The sequence below is a fragment of the Vipera ursinii genome (assembly GCF_947247035.1).
Source record: "Vipera ursinii genome assembly, chromosome: 1".
Lineage (NCBI taxonomy): Eukaryota > Metazoa > Chordata > Lepidosauria > Squamata > Viperidae > Vipera > Vipera ursinii.
The window spans coordinates 282,804,024-282,825,531 of NC_139512.1; the positions used below are offsets into that span (position 1 = coordinate 282,804,024).

Here is a 21,508-nt window from a genome sequence, read left to right on the forward strand (position 1 = left end):
GGGGTCTTCAAACTTGGCCCTTTTATGACTTGTGGACTTCAACTCCCAGAATTCCTCAGCCAAACTTGGCCCTTTTATGACTTGAGGACTTCAACTCCCAGAATTCCTCAGCCAAACTTGGCCCTTTTATGACTTGTGGACTTCAACTCCCAGAATTCCTCAGCCAGCTTTGCTGGCTGAGGAATTCTGGGAGTTGAAGTCCACAAGTCATAAAAGGGCCAAGTTTGAAGACCCCTGCTATAAATGCATGCCTTTACTCGATCGGAGTATTATTTATTCATTACGAGTGGCAGCTGTTTTCTTAGAGGCGTACCTTGACGGAAGGCCTGGAGGAACTTTGTCCATAGGGTCGCGATGGGTCAGACACGACTTCGCAACTAACAACAACAACCTTGACCTGGGGACGGAAAAGGGGATAGCTTGGTGCGGCCAACTCCCCACAGCGAACCCGCCGCGGGGACAACTCGCTGAATGAACCTTTATTGTCAAAGTACAACCATGTATACATTGAGATTAGCTGAGCCTCCCTTCGTGCTCCCACCCCCCCAACTCACAGTGACAACAAACCCTCCATCTTATTACACCATGTGAACTAATTGCACCACACACCGGCCTCGCAAGGCAATTCGGCATAAAGTTTATAAAAATTATTTCCCGTTCAAAAGCCTAACAGCCCACGGATAAAACCTGTTTTTCAGCCTGTTGGTGCGGCTGGCTGTATATCCTACCCGATGGTTAGGAGAGTAAAGAGATACCGTCCAGGGTGGGACAATTCAACAATTCAATTTAAATATTTAAAATAATTGAAAAAAAAACATTTTAATGTAATTACATTTTGTCGTTCATATTTCATTCTGTCCTTCCTTTTGCATCCTTTAATGATTTTATTCCACTATTTTTTTGATAGTAGTGTAGCTTGTCCTGCAGGAGTTGTCCAGCAGGGAGCTGGCCACAGCGAGTTGTCCTAGAGACCCATCTGGGGGTGAGGTCAGTGAAGTCAGTGAGAGATTGAGTCAATATTTAAAAATATATTTTTTAAAAAAGATTATTTTGTCTTGCCTATTACTTTCTATTAGTAACTAAAGGCTGCAACATAATATCCTTCCTCTCCTTCTATTTTCTCCACAACCACCACCCTGTGAGGTGAGTTAGGCTGACAGCTAGTTGACTAGCCCAAAGTTGGCCAGCTGGCTTTTAGGACTAGAATTCAGAGTCTCCTGGTTTTTGTTTTCATTTCTTCTAGGTAACCTATGTCCTTCCAGGTGTTTGCTGAAGTATATGTGTGTGGAGGCAAGGCTGTGAGACTCAGTCAAGCCCACTCATAAAACAGAGCTAGGTGCTATTACAATTATGTGGTCTTGGTTGCAAATGTTTTGAAGCCTTAATCGGTCAGCCATGTTGGTTGGGAGAAGAACCAAAAAAGCAAGCCTGGAAGAAAGGCAAGATACCAGCCTAACAAATGCAGTAAGTGTTGCATAAAATATTGCCACCGTATCTGGGCTGCAAATATCCTAATCATTTCAAGATGATAGGAAATACAGAAACTTCTTCTGCCATCTAGTGGTCACCTAGATTTTTAAAGTCCAAACTAGACAGCCCATACCTGTTGAGGTTTTTTTTTTCTTCCAGGATATAAGATAGGCTTGTAACATTTCCTTTCATTTCACCATCCTCAGGAGAGTCAGTGAAGTTGTCCTCCACCTCACCTGATCTGAGGAACTGCCTGCCACTTTGCGGTGTGTGTGTGTGTGTGTGTGTGTGTGTGTGTAACAAAGAATGGTGAACTGTAGAGAAAACTGCACTCCTGTTCCCCAAGGGCCCCTTCCCTCCAGGAAGGAACCATCAGTGCCTCCCAATAAGCTCAAACTTGCCAGCAGACAACTGGTTTCTTCTCCAAACCAGCCACTGCTGTTGAAAGAGATTTCAAATTTCAGCCTCTATTCCAAAACAACCAATACCCACTTCCCTGTTGGGTCCAGCCACCATCTGTTTGGCCACAGGGGCCAGAGGGAGGTGGGAAAGAGGGTGGGGATACACCTCTTCCATTTTCCTTTGTGTCAAACAACCTATGGGTTTTCGGGAAGTGTAGTCAGAAGATGTGGTGGTGCTGAAGTAGCCACAGTTCTAACAAATTTCAGTCCCATGGGAGCAATGGGTGCTGGATTTTGGATGCATTTTGTAACTTAGCCCTTTTGATCCAAAACTTGCTCTGTGATGCACTGCTTTGCCCAGTTGAAGATTACAAATTATCACAGATAATTTTAGTCATATATGGATATGTATAAAGTCTTAAACTGGACTGGGCTGGCAGGGAAGGTATCTAATTGTGATTACATAACTGCCAGATACTACCAGATTGCAAAGATTGCAATCATGTGACCATAGGGATTGTCAGAGCCCCTCAAATGTATTTGCCTTTAATCCTTCCCTTTCCCCCCCCCTTTTTTTTTTTTTTTGCTTTTGCTTATGTATTCTTAGGGCTTGCCATATTGTTGGAGGGAGGGCTCTTGCAAGGGGAATGTTACTTGCTTTGCTCTGCTCTGTATGAGATGCCCTTCCTCTGGGCGAGAGGAATGCAACCTGAAAACATCTGCCTTATCTCCAACCATGGTGTTCTGTTCCAGTCTACAACCGGCCCTGCAGAAATGTCAGGGACAATCCCTTTGTTATATTCAATAGGCTGGAATTTATTATTTGCAAATTTATTTGCAAAAACTAAACAAAACAGTTCAAAACAGAGTAAAATACAGACCGAGACTATATCAGAAGCTCTTCAAACGGTTGCCTTCAGCAACCAGCACCTGCCACACATTCACCTTTTAAACAACAGTGTCAGGGCGTGGCTTCTCTTTGCCTCCTCCTGAGGTGCCTCATTGCTTTTCTTTGCTCACTTCTGCTTGTCTGCCTCCTGCTTCGAGCACCCTTGAACAAAGCCAGCTGTGGATTGTCTTTGTCTAATCTTTCAGGCTCACACAGCTGGGTCTGAGGAGGAACAAGATGGGAGAGGTCTGGTTGAGAGCTCTGCGATGGATCTGCAACCAAAGTCTCCAGCTTCTCATAACATGGTGGCACCTGTGGATTTGCTGGATTTCAACCAGAGGGTTGGGCATTGGGGGGAGGAGTTTTGAATTGCTTTTTTGATGTGATCATTTCCCTGCCAAATCTTTAGACCAGGGGTCAGCAGTCTGAAACAGTGAAAGAGCCACTCGGAACCGGTTCCCTCACAAAAGGAAAAACTGGGAGCCGCAAAAAATGTGTGCGCATGCGCGTACATGCGTGCATGCGCAGAACAGGGTTTGACTGAAGAGTGGAGCCAAGGCAAGATATGCACCTACCCTGCATATTTGAATTGATTGGTTGAACTTTTTTAGTCCCCCTTTTTTTTGAGGGGGACTGCACATGGCAGAGGACTGGGAGCTGCAGGAGATGGCTGAAAGAGCCGCATGCGGCTCCGGAGCCGCTGGTTGCAGACCTGTGCTTTAGACCTTGCTTTGCTCTCTTGCCATCGCTATGCTGGCAACCAGAACTTCCAAGGCTAGTTGTAATTGCCACTCTTTCAGCACCATCACAATATTGAATGGTCACTGAACCAGTCATATTTAATCAAGGACTACCTGTATACAGTTACAAGCACGCCCAATTGTTTGGTTATCAATTCTCAACAGCCAGCAAGGAATATCACTCTGTTATGTTTTGCACAAAAAATGTCACCGTGATAGCATGGTTGGAAAAAAAACATTTATTTGAGAAAATAAACTAGAAAATCTCAATATTTTACTACAATATTTCTTTGTTACTGTTTGGAAGCCATCTAGAGCCTCTGTGAGTGAGTAGGCGGCTATATAAAAGTTCTAAAATAAATAAACCAATTACTCAAAATAGGAAGCAACTACTACAGCCACCATAACATAGTTCTCAGTTTCATATTGAGCTTGAACCCAAGTGTCTCTTGCGACATCCCACACCCATCTGCTGGCAATCTGGAGAAAAAAACAAAGTAGCAGCAATTTAGCTAACATACATTTTAAAATTATAATAATCACATAACGAATCTATTGCAACAATATATTATGCTGAGACTGTTGGATTATTGTCTGTTCAGTTCAACAGAATTATCTACAAATTGCCAAAAGTTAAAGTTATACTGCAACAGTTGAAATAATTTCTACAATGTCACCGCATAATATGTAACATGGTGACATGATGATTAATCAAACTTGATTTAATAAAAATGTAAAAAAACCTTTTAATTTAAGAGCAAACATTACATATGGAAGAAGATAACAGCCTTGCCCAGTTTACAATAATATGGCAAAATCAGGGGTCTTCTAAGTTATTATTATTATTTATTTAACTTATATACCGCCCTATTCCCGTAGGACTCAGGGCAGTTTACAGGGCAATTAAAATCATACCATACAAAAGTTAAAAAAAATTAAAACAGTTAATGAAAACAATTAATTAAAAGTTGGCCCTTTTATGACTTGTGGACTTCAACTCCCAGAATTCCTCAGCCACAAGTCATAAAAGGGCCAACTTTGAAGACCCCTGGGCAAAATGAATGCAAATTAAGAAAAAAAATCTGAAAGAAAATGCAATGCTGTAGTCTGCTACAAATAAAAAATTCTACCTAAAATGTCTATAAGATATTGGAGAGGTACCAAACTAGTATTAGAATTCACCAGATTATTTTTTAAAAAATGTATCTTCATGAACATAGCCTAAAATATAAAAGACTTAAATTAAAACCCAGTCCTGTAATTTATTTATTTATTTATTTTATTTTAATTCCATTTATATCCCGCACTTCTCCGAAGACTCAGGGCGGCTTACAAGCTTAGCAGTAGCCTTCATTCTATGTATATGCCTGCTTATTAGGGCTTTCACACACACCCCAAGCGGCATTATTACAAAGTCAGCTTAATTGCCCCCAACAATCTGGGTCCTCATCATAATCAAGAGATATAAAGAAAATTTATATTTAGCATTATATAGAAATCAAAGTTAGAGCAAATTCCCTATCAAAATTTTTATTTATGGAAATGAGAATTATATATTGCAGACTGGCACGTAGGTGATCTTCACAATACTAACATACATGGTTATTTTGCAAAAATTAAAACACATACAATTTAGAGCAATTTACCCCAACGTTTAAATTTAAAAACTGATTCACATTTCCCTGAGTTTTTACTTCAAGAAGGAAAAAAATCCAGAGGCCTATGTAATTCTGTTATAAAAATAATGCAGAATCTTTAAAAGCAGAGGGAAAATACCAGTTTTATTTCTGAATAAAACTTTTATGTTCATGAGGTGAATTATTGTGAGTTAAGATCATACACATACCAAGGCATTAAGGCATTAAAAAAGAATTCAGAGGAAAATGCAATCCATACAATATCTCTCAATTCTCTCCCTATTATAGAGTTAACATTCCCACATCGTGCATCTAATGAAATGTACTATACTGTATTCATGAAAGTTTATGCTGATAATTTCTTGCTCCCCAACTTTATTAAATGATTTGAAAAAATTATTCTGCTGAGTGAAAAATTTGTATCATATTTTTTCTTATTTACTGATCTATTCGTGATTCAGTTGAGTCTTATCATATTACATGTATTTAATTATATAATTAAAAATATTACTATTCCTTTATGTAAGTGGGGTAGAAATACATATGTTTATAAGTCCTACATACATGTACCTACATACTTGTAACAATCAACCCAGCTCCTTGACACTTGAATATACACTTTAATTATATAAGGGGACTGCCTCTACTCAGGTCCAGCAAAAAAAGGCTTGTTGCAGGTTCCATCCACCAGAGCAAGTCATCTGGGGTGACCAGTGCTTTTTTGTAAAAGAAAAAGGTGCCAGAACTCACACATGTCATACAACCCTCCTTGCCTACCCTACAAGGTTCCATCCAAAAAAGGTGCTGGAACTCCATTCTGAGTGTTCTTTGAGAAAAAAAAGCCCTGGGGGTGACCCAGGAGAAGGACGTTTTCTGCTGTTGCACCTGCTCTTTGGAACGCCATCTATACACTCCTCAAAGTCAGGCTGGCCCTCAGCCTTGCTGGCCTTCCAGAAAGAGCTGGCTTTACCATCTGACTTGGAGATCAGAGGGGGGGTATCAATCCCATAAAAAGGATGCGCTGTTCTTGAATGGTGTGCTGGTGATTCTACTGTATAGCTTTCAATTGTTTTTGCTTATATTGTTGTATGGCTATTTCATTTTTTGATTTTTCAATACGGTTTATGTTTTAACTGTAAGCCGCCCAGAGTTATGAACGTAAGATGGATGGCTATATAAATAGAATACATATAAATAGGTAACTCTTTTGTACATCCTTCATAGTACATATTGCTGGGCAACAGCTTATAGTTGGCCAATCCTTTTAATCCAGAAGCATCCAAAGCATAGTGAGGTGCTCTGAAACGGGTACCAATACATATTGGCAAATATCTGTAGCTCACGTTTAGGATGATCTCCCCATCACAAGACCCATCACCAACTTCTCACTGATGACTCACCCCTGCCCCACTGATAATCACACCTTCCAATGATCTTGACCTGAAGTAAACTTCCCATCACAACACTCTCTCTGCTGACTCATCACAAGACCCTCACTTGACACACACACACACACACACCTGAAGCCCTTATAAACAGAAGAGCACTGACACAGACATTCCCTAAACATCACTGAAGATGTTACCTAGCCTGGTAACAAAACATTCGGAAACCAACCCACAAGCTCAAAGAATGAACCCACAGGTACATATTGCTGACAGCTTATTTATTTAAGCATGATGTTCCAAAGGGCAGGCATTGGGAGCAGAAAAGTCTCTCCTGTCAGATGACACTCTTTAACAGATGGGACCTGTGTTGTGGCTAAAGCAACCAAATCACTCTGGAAGTACACCATAATTTTATTTGCATGTATACAAGCAATAATACAATATATGCTGGATCCCCAGCAAAGCTTTGGCAGTAGCCATATTATCTCTGAGATATGGTTCCTCCTTGTCACCACTCAGGATCAATTCCACTTGCTGTGGATGTTTTTGTACAAGGGCACCGGCAGTTCATATATTTGGTTTGATAATGTTCATAGGTTTGGTAATGAATGCAGCTTACATGAGTATGAGGTAGGAGGGAACTTTTTACCACCACATCCATAACATGCCTTTTCTGTCACACCTGATGGAACACCAAAAAGTAACCAGAAAAGTTGCAACAACTTTAGTCATTTTAACTGATATAAATAAAGTGCTTTATTTTAACAAGTGAACTATAGTAGAACTGGATGGTGATAATATGTGCAAAACCATTTATTACATCTTACTGACTTCAACCAGAGCTAATTTTCTACAGATTAATTTGAACCCAACGGGAAAAAAGTTTCAGCTATGATGGCCATTACTTACATGTTTTGCTTGCATTTTTCTATATGCATCTGACTGACTGTTCTTGAAAATGCTAGATTATAAGGCTTTGTGTACAATTTAGCAAGGTAGTTCATTCCACTTTAGTAATCTGATAGGGTTCCATTTGTAAAGCAATATTCTGCATAACTGCAACAGGCAAATGTGGGCATTTTTCAGAGAACAGAATAGGGTAGTTTATATACTTACATGTATTGACTGACCAGTCTTTTCCACAAGAAATACCTGAACTATATACTTGTAACGATCAAACCCCAGTTCCTTGACACCTGCTAATACATCTTCTGAGATAGCTGTACAAGTGGGGGCACCATTGATTCCAACATAATTGAAATCTTGAAGTTTCTGCTATTAAGGATCAAACAAAATTGCCAAAAATTATATTAAATATGCTTCTCTATAAGTGGTCCATAAAGTACTCATTTAACATTTAAAACTATTCTATGTTTGATACATCCTGTAGGTATATTATTTTTCAGTAAATATAGTATTCAATGGTTTATAGCATTCAATAGGATTTGTAACTAATCAAACCTATATAATAGGACTGTACTCAGTTTGAAGGTTTGCTTCATGGAACTTCAGTTTTAAATGAGCTGTGCACTATCCCACAGTTTTTAGGGGGGGGGGGAAATGTCAAACTGCTGTATTTTGGTAGAGCACTATTGCAACATTAAAAAATAAGCCCATTTTAGGAACCATTTTATTTGAAGAGTTTATTTCATAGGATTTTAGAATACGGTATATTTGTGCTTATTATTTTTTTAGTTTCAGGCCACTTTAATTTTAGAGATTATATTCTCCAAGAAATTCTGGGAACTAATTTGTGAGAAATGTTCAGAATTCAATTGCAATATCTCTGGTTTGTCCATAGAGGTAGGAGCATAAAGGTCTGTCCATACTATAGGACTTGTTACCAAAAGTTAGTAGTTAAATTATGTCAGGTGGTGGATCTTAGTGAAGGAAAGCCCTGCCCTTTTCAAAAGCCCAGTGCTGATGTTCAATACTTTTCACTTCTTGTTTCTTCTTACACCAGAAAGTTCAGCAAAAGAGAGAACTAATGTTCCTTGCATGGAGAAAAATAATGTGCCCAGGACAAAGTAGGATGACAATGCTTCCCAACTCACCCTGCAAGGAATGTTTCAGTCATCAGTCATTTTCCTTCTGGAAAACACTAAAGGCAGCCAGGAAAGAGCCTCCCTTACAGGCTATTGGTGGCCAAAGCAAAAGTGAGCAACTTGGGCACTTGCAAATGCACTCATGGGAATTTCAGTAATTTTAATTAAAATTAGTTAATTATGTACACATGGACACACACAGTTCTCCAATACTGCTGATATTTCTATTAGTGTATGATGACATGGAGCATAGTGGCTCATGCGGTTAGGATGCTGGGTTGAAGGTTAGGATGCTGGGCTGAAGTTCAACAAGCCTGTATTTGAGGCCTGAGTGCTGCTGCATGCCTGAGTGAGCTGCCATCATTTGCTCTAGCTCAGACATGTCAAACACAAGGCCCGGGGGCCAGATCCGGCCCGCAAAGTGGTTTCATGCGGCCCGCGAAGCCATCCTGGAAACAGGGAGGGAACGGCCCCCACTGCCTTGGCCCTGGCCCAGAGACCCTCCTTCTGCCAGAGACCCTTAGATCTGTCCCACTCCTGCCCAGGCCCCATAGGCACCCTTGATGTGAACGATGTAGAGCTGGCCACGCTCACCCAGTAGGCCACACCCACCCAGTAGGCCACGCCCACCCAGCCCCCTGAGGGCAACCGCAGTGCTGATGCGGCCCTCAATGAAATTGAGTTTGACACCCCTGCTCTAGCTCCTCAATGGAAACTTTGAGACCCCATAGGCATCCCTTAGGCAACAGTAATATCAGTGGCTAATCCGTTCAACCCAGAAGCGCCTTTTAAGGCGCTTCTGACACAAACGTGCCTGGAGTGTATGAATAGGCTCTATTTAAAGGTAGTCCTCAACTTACAATAGTTCATTTAGTGACCAAAGTTACAACATCGAAAAAACTGACATAACTATTTTTCACACTTATGACCATTGCAGCATCCCCATGGTCACATGATCAAAATTCAGATGCTTGACAACTGGTTCATATGATGGTTGTAGCGTCCTGGGGTCATGTGATCAGCTTTTGCGACTTTCTGACAAGCAAAGTCAATGGGGAAGCCAGATTCACTTAACAACCAAGTTACTAACTTAACAAATGCAATTATTCACTTAACAGGTGTGGCAAGAAAAGGCATAAAATGGTGCAAAACTCACTTAATGAATGTTTCACTTAGCAACATAATTTTTGGGCTCAATTGTGGTCATAACCTGAGTACTACCTGTACTTTAATAAGTTATTTGCTATAAGCTACATTTTAAATGAGCTATGATGTTGATAGGAGATATATTAAAAAGCATTAAGTAATACAACTTATGGTTTGTAGCCTAATCCTTATTAGAAAATACTCTACCTTTAGAATATCTTCAGCTCTTTTCCTTATTATGTGAGCCTCACATTTTCTATAAGGTTCCATCCTGTAAGTGTTAGCATACTTCGGTCTTGCAAAGCTAGTCTTGAATACTAAGAGCTCATTTTTTGTAAAATCTGTGATGGATTCATCATCTGGGTCCACACCTGATATGTCATAGCTTGAAGCTCTGTGTTTTCCTGACTGTGGAGGCTAACCCCCCCAATACATAAAGACATCTTTATTTCACTCACAAAATTAAAATGATAAAATGTAAACATAGTAAGGGAGAAATAGATTTTTTTTCAGCATGCCCCACTTTTTTCATATACAATTCAAAATGGTTAAAACATCAAAATTCCCCACAACAACCCTATGAGGTTGGTTGGACAAAGTCACCTAGCCAGTCTTTCAAGGCAGGACTAAAACTCACAGTATCCTGGTTTGTAAGCCAGCATTACTATACCAAAGTGGCTCTTTAATTGAATGGAATGGAATGTTCTAATTTGCAGCCACATAAATTAGTTCTGCATTGTATATATTCCGTTTTGAAGGCTTCATTATAACGTAGAACAGCATACTTGACCAAAGACTCAGATGGGGTTGCTAATGGTTCTCCAAGGGAAAGTCAAATGCGAGTTTCTATTATGTTATTCACGCACAGGGTACTTGGGAGAATTTGTGAAACAAAAACATTCCAATTTGAATTTTGGTAGCATCATGGGTAAAAGAAGCAAAGATAATACATGTACAGAGAAGCTAGAATGAGATACATTTATTACAAGCAATAAAATGCACTTCTTTACAGTACATAAAACAGAATATAGTAGAAACCAAAATTAACCCTTCTGAACAGAGTCGCCTCAATTCTGCTACATGTTTGAGGTGGACCAGTATTTCTCAAACTTGGCAACTTTAAGAGATATGGACTTCAACTCCTAGACCAGGGGTAGGCAACCTCGGCTCTTTTATGAGTCATGGACTTCAATTCCCAGAATTCCTGAGCCAGCATAGCTGGCTCAGGAATTCTGGGAGTTGAAGTCCATGACTCATAAAAGAGCAGAGGTTGCCTAGCCCTGTCCTAGAATAAAGCATGCTGGCTGAGGGAATTCTGGGAGTTGAAGTCCATGACTCATAAAAGAGCCGAGGTTGCCTAGCCCTGTCCTAGAATAAAGCATGAGGGAATTCTGGGTGTTGAAGTCCACACGTCTTAAAGCTGCCAGGATTGAGAAAAACTGGCAAGGCAACTTTACTACGGTTAACAGCAAGCCCTCTTCCTGTACGTTGACACAACTTTGGACCGAGCCCACATCTACACAGCTTTTTAACCGAGCAAAAGAGGCGGCCCCGGCTCTCCCTACCACCCTGCAGCCGATCGAGTGGCCCGGCCCACTCAGCGGGATGCCTCAAACCTGAGGCCCGCCCCCAAGGTTGCTCCGCGCACGCGCGGATAGAGCCGCCCAGCCTAGTCTTACCCGACCGACCTGATCTTTGTCCATAACGCTGTGTTTTTTTCCCCACGCCTGCCCGCCGTGGGAAGGAGTGACGCCCAGCTTTTTTTTGGCTTTATCCATTGGGACTCCTCACTTTAGGCTACTGCCTGGAGCGGACGGTGGTTTATCGGCGCAGCAACCGTCCACACGGACCCGTTAGGAGCAGCCTTTCAGAGGCTGGAGGCTGGTCTCTATCCGTGACGTCAGTAAGCACGAGCTAAGCAACCCAAGAACCAGAACCGAAGAGAGGTAAATGCCGCGGATCAGACTTCCCATAATCTGGTCGCTCTCCTACTTAAGAGGAGTTGGAGGATTCTGGGAATTGTAGTTCAATTATTGGGGCGCGACGCTAGGAGCGAGAGCGCCTCATATGGGTTCAGGTCGAGTTTTGTTGTTGTTGTTGTTGTTGCCTTGTTTGCTAATTCCTTCTTTTGCTAAACGCCAAGTTAAACAGTTTAAGGCAGGGTTCCTAAACCTTGTATCATCATACCTTCCTTCATTGTAATCTTATTTTATTTTATTTTTATTTTAATTCCATTTATATCCCGCCCTTCTCCGAAGACTCAGGGCGGCTTACAAGCTTAGCAGTAGCCTTCATTCTATGTATATGCCTGCTTATTAGGGCTTTCACATACCCCCAAGCAGCATTATTACAAAGTCAGTTTAATTGCCCCCAACAATCTGGGTCCTCATTTTACCTACCTCGGAAGGATGGAAGGCTGAGTCAACCTTGAGCCTGGTGGGATGCGAATCTTAATGTACACACCTCCTTTAAAAATACAAACAGCAAAATGAACACAGGAGAGCAATACAGTGAAACTGCAGGAAAGTTGGGTTTATTAAAAATATAATTAAAAAGTTGTTCAGAGATCCTCTGGACTCAGCTCTGCCCCAAGGGAGGCACCACCTCACCGTTTGGCAAACCCGGTTTAGGGGATTAGCGTTGGGAAAGGGAGACATGGTGAGTTTAACTTATTTGCTGCTGTTAAAGCTCCAGTCCTAAGGGGAGAAAAGGAACACAAATCATAATTGTAATGGAAACTAAATATTATTTCACAGCTGTGGTAGAAAGTTCTCATTTTGCTGGCAACACTTCTGAGTTGTGACTTTTTTTAAAAAATAAAAAATTCTGATGTGATGTGTTAGGGTTACCAGTCTGACCCTTAAAGCTATCATTGACCACTAAAAGGCAGAAATAACAGTTTTTTTGTTTCTCCTACTCAGAAGCCATCTTTCCCTAATGTAAATGGGAAAAAAAAACTCTTCTGTTTATCCAGAGGAATTAAAAACATCATCCACAGCCAATGAGGAATGCATTTATGCAATTCTGTCACAGTTTCATTACAAGCGATGGCTGTTTTATTCCAAATTTATTTATTAGAACCATGATAATAAATATGGTTCTGGTTAAGCATACCTTCAGGTGTGGAAGCTTTCCAGATCTAGATGATGATACATGGCCATGAAGAGTTGAGATTTTCAGTATTTTTTCAACCCATGATTATTATCAGCTACTAAATTTTTAGACATCTTCTGAAATATAGAGAGAAGATTTCTGGTTGTAAACTCAGTTATATACTTCCTGGGTAATAACATTTGGCTCAATGACACAATAGGAAGGCATTTTCTTAGACCCAGCACATCTTTCATCTGATACTGATGTTTATTTACACTAAAGGATTGTCAAACAATTTTATTCAATCCTACTTGGGCGTGAAAAAAGTAGTTCATTGCAGGATTGTTTTCAAGATACTTTCAGTTCCTGAAGTATGAGGACAAATGGCCCACTACTTACATTGACAGAGTGCTTTTTAAATTATTTTAAATGATAATAAAAAAACATAAGCAGGAATTATCTACGATACCTTTAGGCTGAGAAGTAGGGAGGAAAAATGATGTTTCTCTTTACTCTGGATTACATTAACTTTCATCCTACAGGGGAAAGGTCAAAAATATCACGACATCAAATCTCCAGGTAATATAGTTGGAATTTTACTTTCCTTTTTGCCATCAATACAAAATATTTGTAAACAGGGCTTTTTTGTCATAGAACGCTCAGAACGGAGTTCTGGCTCCTTTTTTGGATGCAACCTTGTAGGCTAGGCAAGGCAGGTTGTATGACATGTGTGCTTTTTTACAAAAAAAGCACTGTTTGTAAAATGTGTAAAAGTAATTTTGAGAGTAATAATTGTGTTCACAAACAAAATAACTGCCTGCAATAAGTTCCTTATTTTGTATCACCATTTGCCTTTTTATTTCATTTCAGATGTTCTTGGCTGAGCCACCATCTACCTGCCTTTCCTCTACAGTGTACTATATGGTTTGTGAAGCTGGATTTGAGAGGAAATCAAGCTATGCTCTCAGTAGCTTTATATGCAGCACCGGTGAAATAAATTGGGAATTCATCACACAACATGTACAATATGGAGAGCAAGGTCTCTGTTGTTTTTAAATGTACTTGGGACAGTAAGACATTGTTTCTGAATTAGCAGATGCAATGGAGATCTTTTACTTGTTTGGGAGGGACCTTTTTATTAAAAATAATAGAATTAGAATTTCTAATATGAGTTATTTAGCTTCAGTGGCTATAATGGTCATTACTCAAGATTTTCTACAGCAAAAGAAAATTCCTTACTGAGTTTAGGGGAACCCTTTCAGGAGAAAATATTTTTGAATCTTTTTATATTTAGCAGTATTTAACAGTTGAATTGAATTGATTGGTTATTTTTTGTTTTTGTTTTTTAGACCCAACATTGGATTATATCAAAAGTGTGAGATCTCTTGGTCCTTTATGTGAATCTATTCACTTGCATTTGAAATCGCTTACAGTGGAGGAATTTGAAAACCAGTTTGTGGTGTGGCTTCAATGGACAAACTGCCCAGAGGTAGGAAAATGTTGGATTGGATTGGATTCTTGTTCCAAATTTATGGATGGATGGATACACACACATATACATATACATATACACACATTTCTTTAGCATATGGCATATCATACATGAACTTGTAATATATATTAAAATATGGATAAAAACACAATAAAATATTAATATTAAAAAGAGCCATATTCACAAATACTAAAATAGGAAATCACTGTATATGATTCTTCGTTAAGGAATATAAATAAATAAAGGAATGTGGGAGTTGTAAGTATCACAATGGGGAATAAAAGAACAGAAAGCAAGGATAATCAATTACTTGGTGTGAATATTTAGAAATCTGTTGTTAGCTGCGAAGTCGTGTCCGACCCATCGTGACCCCATGGACAATGTTCCTCCAGGCCTTCCTGTCCTCTACCATCTTCTGGAGTCCATTTAAGCTCACACCTACTGCTTCAGTGACTCCATCCAGCCACCTCATTCTCTGTCGTCCCCTTCTACTCTTGCCCTCAACCTTTCCCAGCATTAGGCTCTTCTCCAGTGAGTCCTTCCTTCTCATTAGGTAGCCAAAGTATTTGAGTTTCAACTTCAGGATCTGGCCTTCTAAAGAGCAGTCAGGGTTGATCTCCTCTAGGACTGACCGGTTGGATCGCCTTGCAGTCCAAGGGACTTGCAGGAGTCTTCTCCAGCACCATAGTTCAAAGGCCTCAATTCTTTGGCGCTCAGCCTTTCTTATGGTCCAACTTTCACTGCCATACATTGCAACTGGGAAGACCATAGCCTCGACTATGCACACTTTTGTTGACAGGGTGATGATGTCTCTGCTCTTTAGTGTGCTGTCTAGATTTGCCATGGCTTTCCTCCCCAGGAGCAAGCGTCTTTTAATTTCTTGGCTGCAGTCCCCATCTGCAGTGATCTTGGAGCCCAGGAAAATAAAATCTGTCACTACCTCCATTTCTTCCCCATCTATTTGCCAGGAATTGAGAGGGCTGGATGCCATGATCTTGGTTTTCTTAATGTTAAGTTTCAACCCAACTTTTGCACTGTCCTTCTTCACCCGCAACAAGAGGCTCTTTAGTTCTTCTTCACTTTCTGCTATTAGAGTGGTATCATCTGCATATGTTGGCTTGTTGATATTTCTCCCAGCAATCTTAATTCCAACTTTTGATTCATCTGGCCCTGCCTTTCTCATGATGTGCTCTGCATATAAGTTAAATAGGCAGGGCGACGGGCATACAGCCTTGCCGGACTCCTTTCCCAATTTTGAACCAATCAGTGGTTCCGTGTCCAGTTCTCATTGTTGCTTCTTGACCCGCATATAGGTTTCTCAAGAGACAAATAAGATGGTCTGGTACTCCCATCTCTTTAAGAACGTGCCACAGTTTGTTGTGATCCACACAATCAAAGGCTTTAGCATAGTCAATGAAGCAGAAGTAGATGTTTTTCTGGAACTCCCTAGCTTTCTCCATGATCCAGCGTATGTTGGCAATTTGATCTCTAGTTCCTCTACCTCTTCGAAATCCTGCCTGTACTTCTGGTAGCTCTCAATTCACGTACTGCTGGAGTCTAGCTTGTAGGATTTTAAGCATAACTTTACTAGCATGTGAAATGAGTGCAGTGGTGCGATAGTTTGAACATTCTTTGGCACTGCCTTTCTTTGGAATTGGAATGTAAACTGATCTTTTCCAATCCTGTGGCCACTGTTGAGTTTTCCAAATTTGCTGGCAAATTGAGTGTAGCACTTTTACTGCATCGTCTTTTAAGATTTTGAATAGCTCAGCTGGAATACTGTCACCTCCACTAGCTTTGTTGTTGCTCAGCTTTTCTAAGGCCCACTTCACTTCACATTCTAGGATGTCTGGCTCAAGGTCAGTGACCACCTCATCGTGGTTATCAGGGACGTTAAGCTCATTCTTGTATAGTTCTTCTGTATAATTTTGCCACCTCTTCTTAATCTCTTCTGCCTCTGTTAGGTCCCTGCCATTTTGGTCCTTTATCATGCCCATTTTTGCATGAAACGTTCCCTTCATCTCTCCAATTTTCTTGAAGAGATCTTTGGTCCTCCCTATTCTGCTGTTTTCTTCTATTTCTTTGCACTGTTCATTTAAGAAGGCATTCTTATCTCTTCTAGCTGTTCTCTGGAATTCTGCGTTCAATTGGGCGTATCTTTCTTTTTCTCCCTTGCCTTTCGCTTCACTCCTTTCCTCAGCTATTTGCAAAGCTTCCTCAGACAGCCATTTTGCTTTCTTGCATTTCTTTTTCTTTGGGATGGTTTTGGTTGCTACCTGTTGTACAATGTTGCGAACCTCTGGCCATAGTTCTTCAGGCACTCTGTCTATCAGATCTAATTCCTTAAATCTATTTGTCACCTCTACTGTATATTCAACAGGGATATGATTTAATTCATACCTGAGTGGCCTTGTGCTTTTCCCTACTTTCTTCAGTTTAAGCCTATACTTTGCAACAAGAAGCTCATGGTCTGAGCCACAGTCAGCTCCTGGTCTTGTTTTTACTGACTGTATAGAGCTTCTCCATCTTTGGCTGCAGAGCACATAGTCAATCTGATTTCTGTGTTCACTGTCTGGTGATGTCCATGTGTAGAGCCGTCTCTTGGGTTGTTGAAAAAGAGTGTTTGCTATGACCATTGTATTCTCTTGACAAAATTCTATCAGCCTGTGCCCTGCTTCATTTTGTACTCCAAGGCCAAACTTGCCTGTTATTCCGGTTATGTTTTGGCTTCCTACTTTAGCATTCCAGTCCCCCATGAGGATAAGGACATCATTTTTGGGTGTTAGTTCTATAAGGTGCTGTAGGGCTTCATAGAACCAGTCAATTTCATCCTCTTCAGCACTGGTAGTTGGGGCATAGACTTGGACTACTGTGATATTGAATGGTTTGCCTTGGATTCAAACTGAGATCATTCTGTCATTTTGGGGATTGTATCCCAGTATTGCTTTTCCTACTCTTTTATTGACTATGAAGGCTACTCCATTTCTTCTTGCCCGCAGTAGTATACCTGATGGTCATCTGAATTAAATTCACCCATTCCTGTCCATTTTAGTTTGCTGATTCCTAAGATGTCGATGTTCGGTCTTGTCATCTCTTGTTTGACCACGTCCAGCTTGCCTTGATCTTACATTCCAGGTTCCTATGGAGAAAAAATCTTTACAGCATCGGACTTTCCTTTCACCACCAGATACATCCACAGCTGAGCGTCCTTTCGGCTTTGGCCCAGTCGCTTCATTCTTTCTGGCGCTACTAGTACTAGCCCTCTGCTCTTCCCCAGTAGCATATTGGACGCCTTCCGACCTGAGGGACTCATCTTCCAGCGTCATATCGTTTTGCCTTTTGGTACTGTCCATAGGGTTTTCATGGCAAAGATACTGGAGTGGTTTGCCATTTCCTTCTCCAGTGGATCACGTTTTGTCAGAACTCTCTGCTATGACCAGTCCGTCTTGGGTGGCCCTGCACGGCATAGCTCATAGCTTTATTGAATTATGCAAGCCCCTTCGCCACGACAAGGTAGTAATCCATGAAGGGGTTAGAAATCTGTAGCTAGTTGCAAATACATTTTGGTAGGAGAAATTAGCTTTTTTTAATACAACAGCACAGAGTTCTCCAAACAGGCAATGTTCCCTAGGATATCTCTTTTGATAATGTATAGTTCTGTGGTTTTCCATGGAAGAATTGTGCTCTGATGCAGAGAGTCTTACCCTAGATTTAGAGCTGTGATAAAATTGACCATCCAAATCATGGGAATCAATTAAAAAAAAACAAGGGCCAGCAAAGTATGCAGGCCTTCTCTCCCATGTATACAAAGTAAATCTAGAATAATTTATTTTGTGGCTATCTCATGGATTGTATAAGTTAGCCAACAAGAATTTGATGGGTGATTGTATTTCTTTTGATAACTTTTTGGTCATTTCTAGTTCTGTGAAAGAAACATATAAATGCTAAATTTTCTTCTTTAACATTAGTATTTCCAAAAAGAAGTTCAATATTTTAAATTTGTAATTTTGTGATTTTCAGATATAAGCAACTGTTAATGAAGAGTAAAAATATTCTTTTTAATCTATCAATCAATGATTTAAAAAAACACTAAATTGTTCTAGTTCAATTGTGTACACAATCTTATTAAGCTCTATTTCTTCCTAATGTAAATGCACTGATAAAATTAACATGGTTACACTTAATTCTTCTATCTTGTACAAACTACAGATATTTCTTGAAATGTTTGATACCATAAGGAATCCACATGATGCAGCAGTTGCACTCAGTTTAATGAAGCTTACATCAAGTTTGGAACGAGCCTTGGGTGATGTAAGTGCTGAAATCTTGGAATCTGTCAGACTTGAGGTCAATGAAATCCTTTTTAAGAAATCAGTGTTTCACTTCCTTGTTTACTAATTAAAAGGTCACAGATTAGTATAATTACCAGTTGGTTTCTCTGTCCAAGCACTGAGAGTGATTGGCTTTATACACGTTTGCTGACAGAATGGACTTGAGAACAAGGCTAACTACTTGCTTTAGAGAATTTACTCACTCTGTCTAGAACTTGAAACCTGCCTTGGAGTCATAAACCTTGCAATATTTTGATCCAAAGCACTGCATTCTGTATGACTAATGCAACATTCATCCATACAGTAAATACTCCTACAATACATTTATGAAAAGCTGAGCAAAGTCAGATGGGTTTAGATACTTAACAGTTCATAGACATATTTATTTCATAACCTATGCGCTAATTTCAATGGGACGTATCCCATGCTAGGTGTGTCTTACATTACAATGCAAATACATTACAGTGTCTCACTCTGGAAGCTTTTGGCCAAGAAGCAGGGAAGTCAAAAAGGAGCAATCTTCTAATTATACCTCATTACAGGGTTTCTAAAAGTTAGCTAACATTTTTTGTATTTGTCAAAAAAAAATTGTGGCAGTTTTTAGCTGGAGCGTTTTTAATATCAATAATACAGTGAAGAATGCGTTTTAGTTTTCTGGTGTATGATAAACCCAGTGTCCTGTAATAAGAACTGAATGAGTTTTCTGCAGTCCTTCAGTTCATGTGCATTTGGAAGTAAAGACAGCAAGGCAGTCATAGCATTCACAAGACTTTTTTTTTTCTTTTAGCAACCCGGTAATCCCTTGCATCGGGGTGGAGATGGGGTGACTGAACGGAGTTTGAGCTTTTAGCATTCATTAGACAATAAACCAGGTGAATTCACAGTGAAAGATTGTTGGGCAACTTCTCCAATTGCTTCACATCATTTCAACCAAAAAGATTTACTAATAGCACCTCTTAGCTTATATCCATATTTGTGGGATCCTGATTTGGGCTGTCTTTGGATATGTCCTCTTTCAAAAATCCAAACAGGAAGATATAAGCCACAGTTTGTAATGCTTTGATCATTGAAGAACTGATATGAAGTTGACTCATACTTCTTTGCTTGAATGAAATAACATTTCAAATTACTCTTTTAAACATAAAAGAGGAAATTGATATGATGCTTTTAACAAATACATTGATTGGAAAGGGCAAATATTCAGAGTGAAATGTATTGTATTCTAGGTATTCTTATTAATTGGGAAAGATTGTCCTTTTCTTCTAAGAGATTTGCTTGCATCTCAGGAACTTGTTTCTGTCTTTGGGCAACCAGTGGTGAGTATTAGATTTTTAATTTCAAATTAAAAATGTTTAAATATTAAGTGTATTTACATTTATCTAAATACACTTTATTTTTACTCAATGGCTGACGTTGAGCAATACCAGTCTAACTGGGCTGTTAGTAAATATTGAGTAAGGATGGGGTAGAGGATGTTTAAGCGAAGATTGGAAGTTGGTATTCAGTGAGCCAGGTTTTATAGAGAGGTTTTATACAGGTTAGAACTTTTGTGAGGTTCATTTGTTTATGGAAAAGTATATGAACAATATATTGTTTTGCAGTATTTACTTTTGCTTTAAATTAGATGGATGTTCTGAAGGTGTTCATTGGGTGTCCAGATGGTCTAAACCTCCGTAATATTTTGTGGCATGGATTTGTATCAGCTAAAGAGATTCCTGTCAAGTAAGCAAAATTAATTTTGATTCTTTTTCTTTTGTGCCAGTTACAACAAAGTTAGAAACATAATTGAACAATAATTGAAGGAAGATGCATGCATTTAAAAAAGGATAGGCTATTCACATCTAAATGACATGCCAGTAATTAACTGTGAATGATTGTAATTTATATTATTATTAGTACTTTCTTCTGTTTCAAAATATTTGAATATTTATTTGAATTTTATTCTTTGGGAATGATTGATGTGTACTATAATTTCCACTGCATTGTATATCTTATTTTCCATAGATATTTCTCCATGCTACTTTTTTTAACAGCTGGATTGGGGCAACTGCTTAATAATTACTGCCTTCAGACTCACTCTGCTTTAGTTCATCAACCCTTTGTATCTTTCACTCACTTGAAAGAGCTACATATATTTCCAGGTATTTTAATGGTTTACTCTTGAAGCTGATACATAGCTACCATCTTGAAATATATATATTTATTGAAGTATTTCGGTTTCACTTTTAGCTCAGTTTAGAAATTGGAACCTTTATGCAAATGTAGCTTCCTGGAGTGAAAGCATATGTTCTAGGTACACAGAAGATTAAAAAGTGCATTATCTATGCAAATCATCTATGGCCAATTCTATGTGTTCTTCAGATGAGGAATGGATTTATCTGAATTGTAGGTACACCAGGCAGGTAACCAGCTATCTTACCATTAAAGAGGAACTAGAGTTGGCAATTAAATCTTATAAGTAATAGTAGAACCATTGTTTGAGTATTATTTGAAGACTATCTTAATATATTTTGATTATAAGTTTTCTCCACAATAAATTTATTTTTTTATGCAATAAAAAAAATGTTAGTGCAAGTTCCTCTCTTCTGTTTTATAGACCTTAATAAAGAAATCTTGTCATTAGCTGAAGAATTAGTAACAAAATCCAATATTGTGCTAAAGACCATGTTACCTTTTTGGATTGCTGCAATAACTTCATTCCAGCAGGCAAGGTAACTATGTTAGTGTATTTTAATCTTTTTTAAACAGTTGAAAATTGGTTTAACTCAGTTGGAATGCAGGGCATAATTTATTAGAGGTTATTTGCCTATTACCCATACGTTGCCATTCCTTGCAGTCTTTGAAATAAGATTTCATAGGGTGTAGGACAAATCATC

At 39.3% G+C, this 21,508-nt stretch overlaps 2 protein-coding genes across 2 annotated transcripts in view; one reads left to right on the top strand and one right to left on the bottom strand.

Moving 5' to 3' along the window:
* Positions 1–3,734: 3,734 nt before the first annotated feature.
* On the bottom strand, positions 3,735–11,494 carry DYNLT2 (dynein light chain Tctex-type 2; the record flags this gene model as incomplete). Its single annotated transcript, XM_083348824.1, has 4 exons — positions 3,735–3,980; positions 7,642–7,797; positions 9,924–10,133; positions 11,405–11,494. 4 exons carry the CDS (start codon positions 11,492–11,494, stop codon positions 3,870–3,872), a joined length of 567 nt encoding a protein of 188 aa, XP_083204950.1. The 3' UTR covers positions 3,735–3,869.
* A 167-nt stretch (positions 11,495–11,661) lies between these two features.
* The window catches only part of ERMARD (ER membrane associated RNA degradation), a 40,586-nt gene continuing 30,739 nt past the window's right edge, over positions 11,662–21,508 (top strand). The window contains exons 1-8 of the mRNA XM_083348816.1: positions 11,662–11,793; positions 13,680–13,848; positions 14,159–14,298; positions 18,511–18,612; positions 19,859–19,948; positions 20,257–20,354; positions 20,637–20,773; positions 21,229–21,343. Coding sequence (XP_083204942.1) covers positions 13,680–13,848; positions 14,159–14,298; positions 18,511–18,612; positions 19,859–19,948; positions 20,257–20,354; positions 20,637–20,773; positions 21,229–21,343 — 851 coding nt within the window. The 5' untranslated portion in view covers positions 11,662–11,793. The remainder of the gene's footprint in view (positions 11,794–13,679; positions 13,849–14,158; positions 14,299–18,510; positions 18,613–19,858; positions 19,949–20,256; positions 20,355–20,636; positions 20,774–21,228; positions 21,344–21,508) is intronic.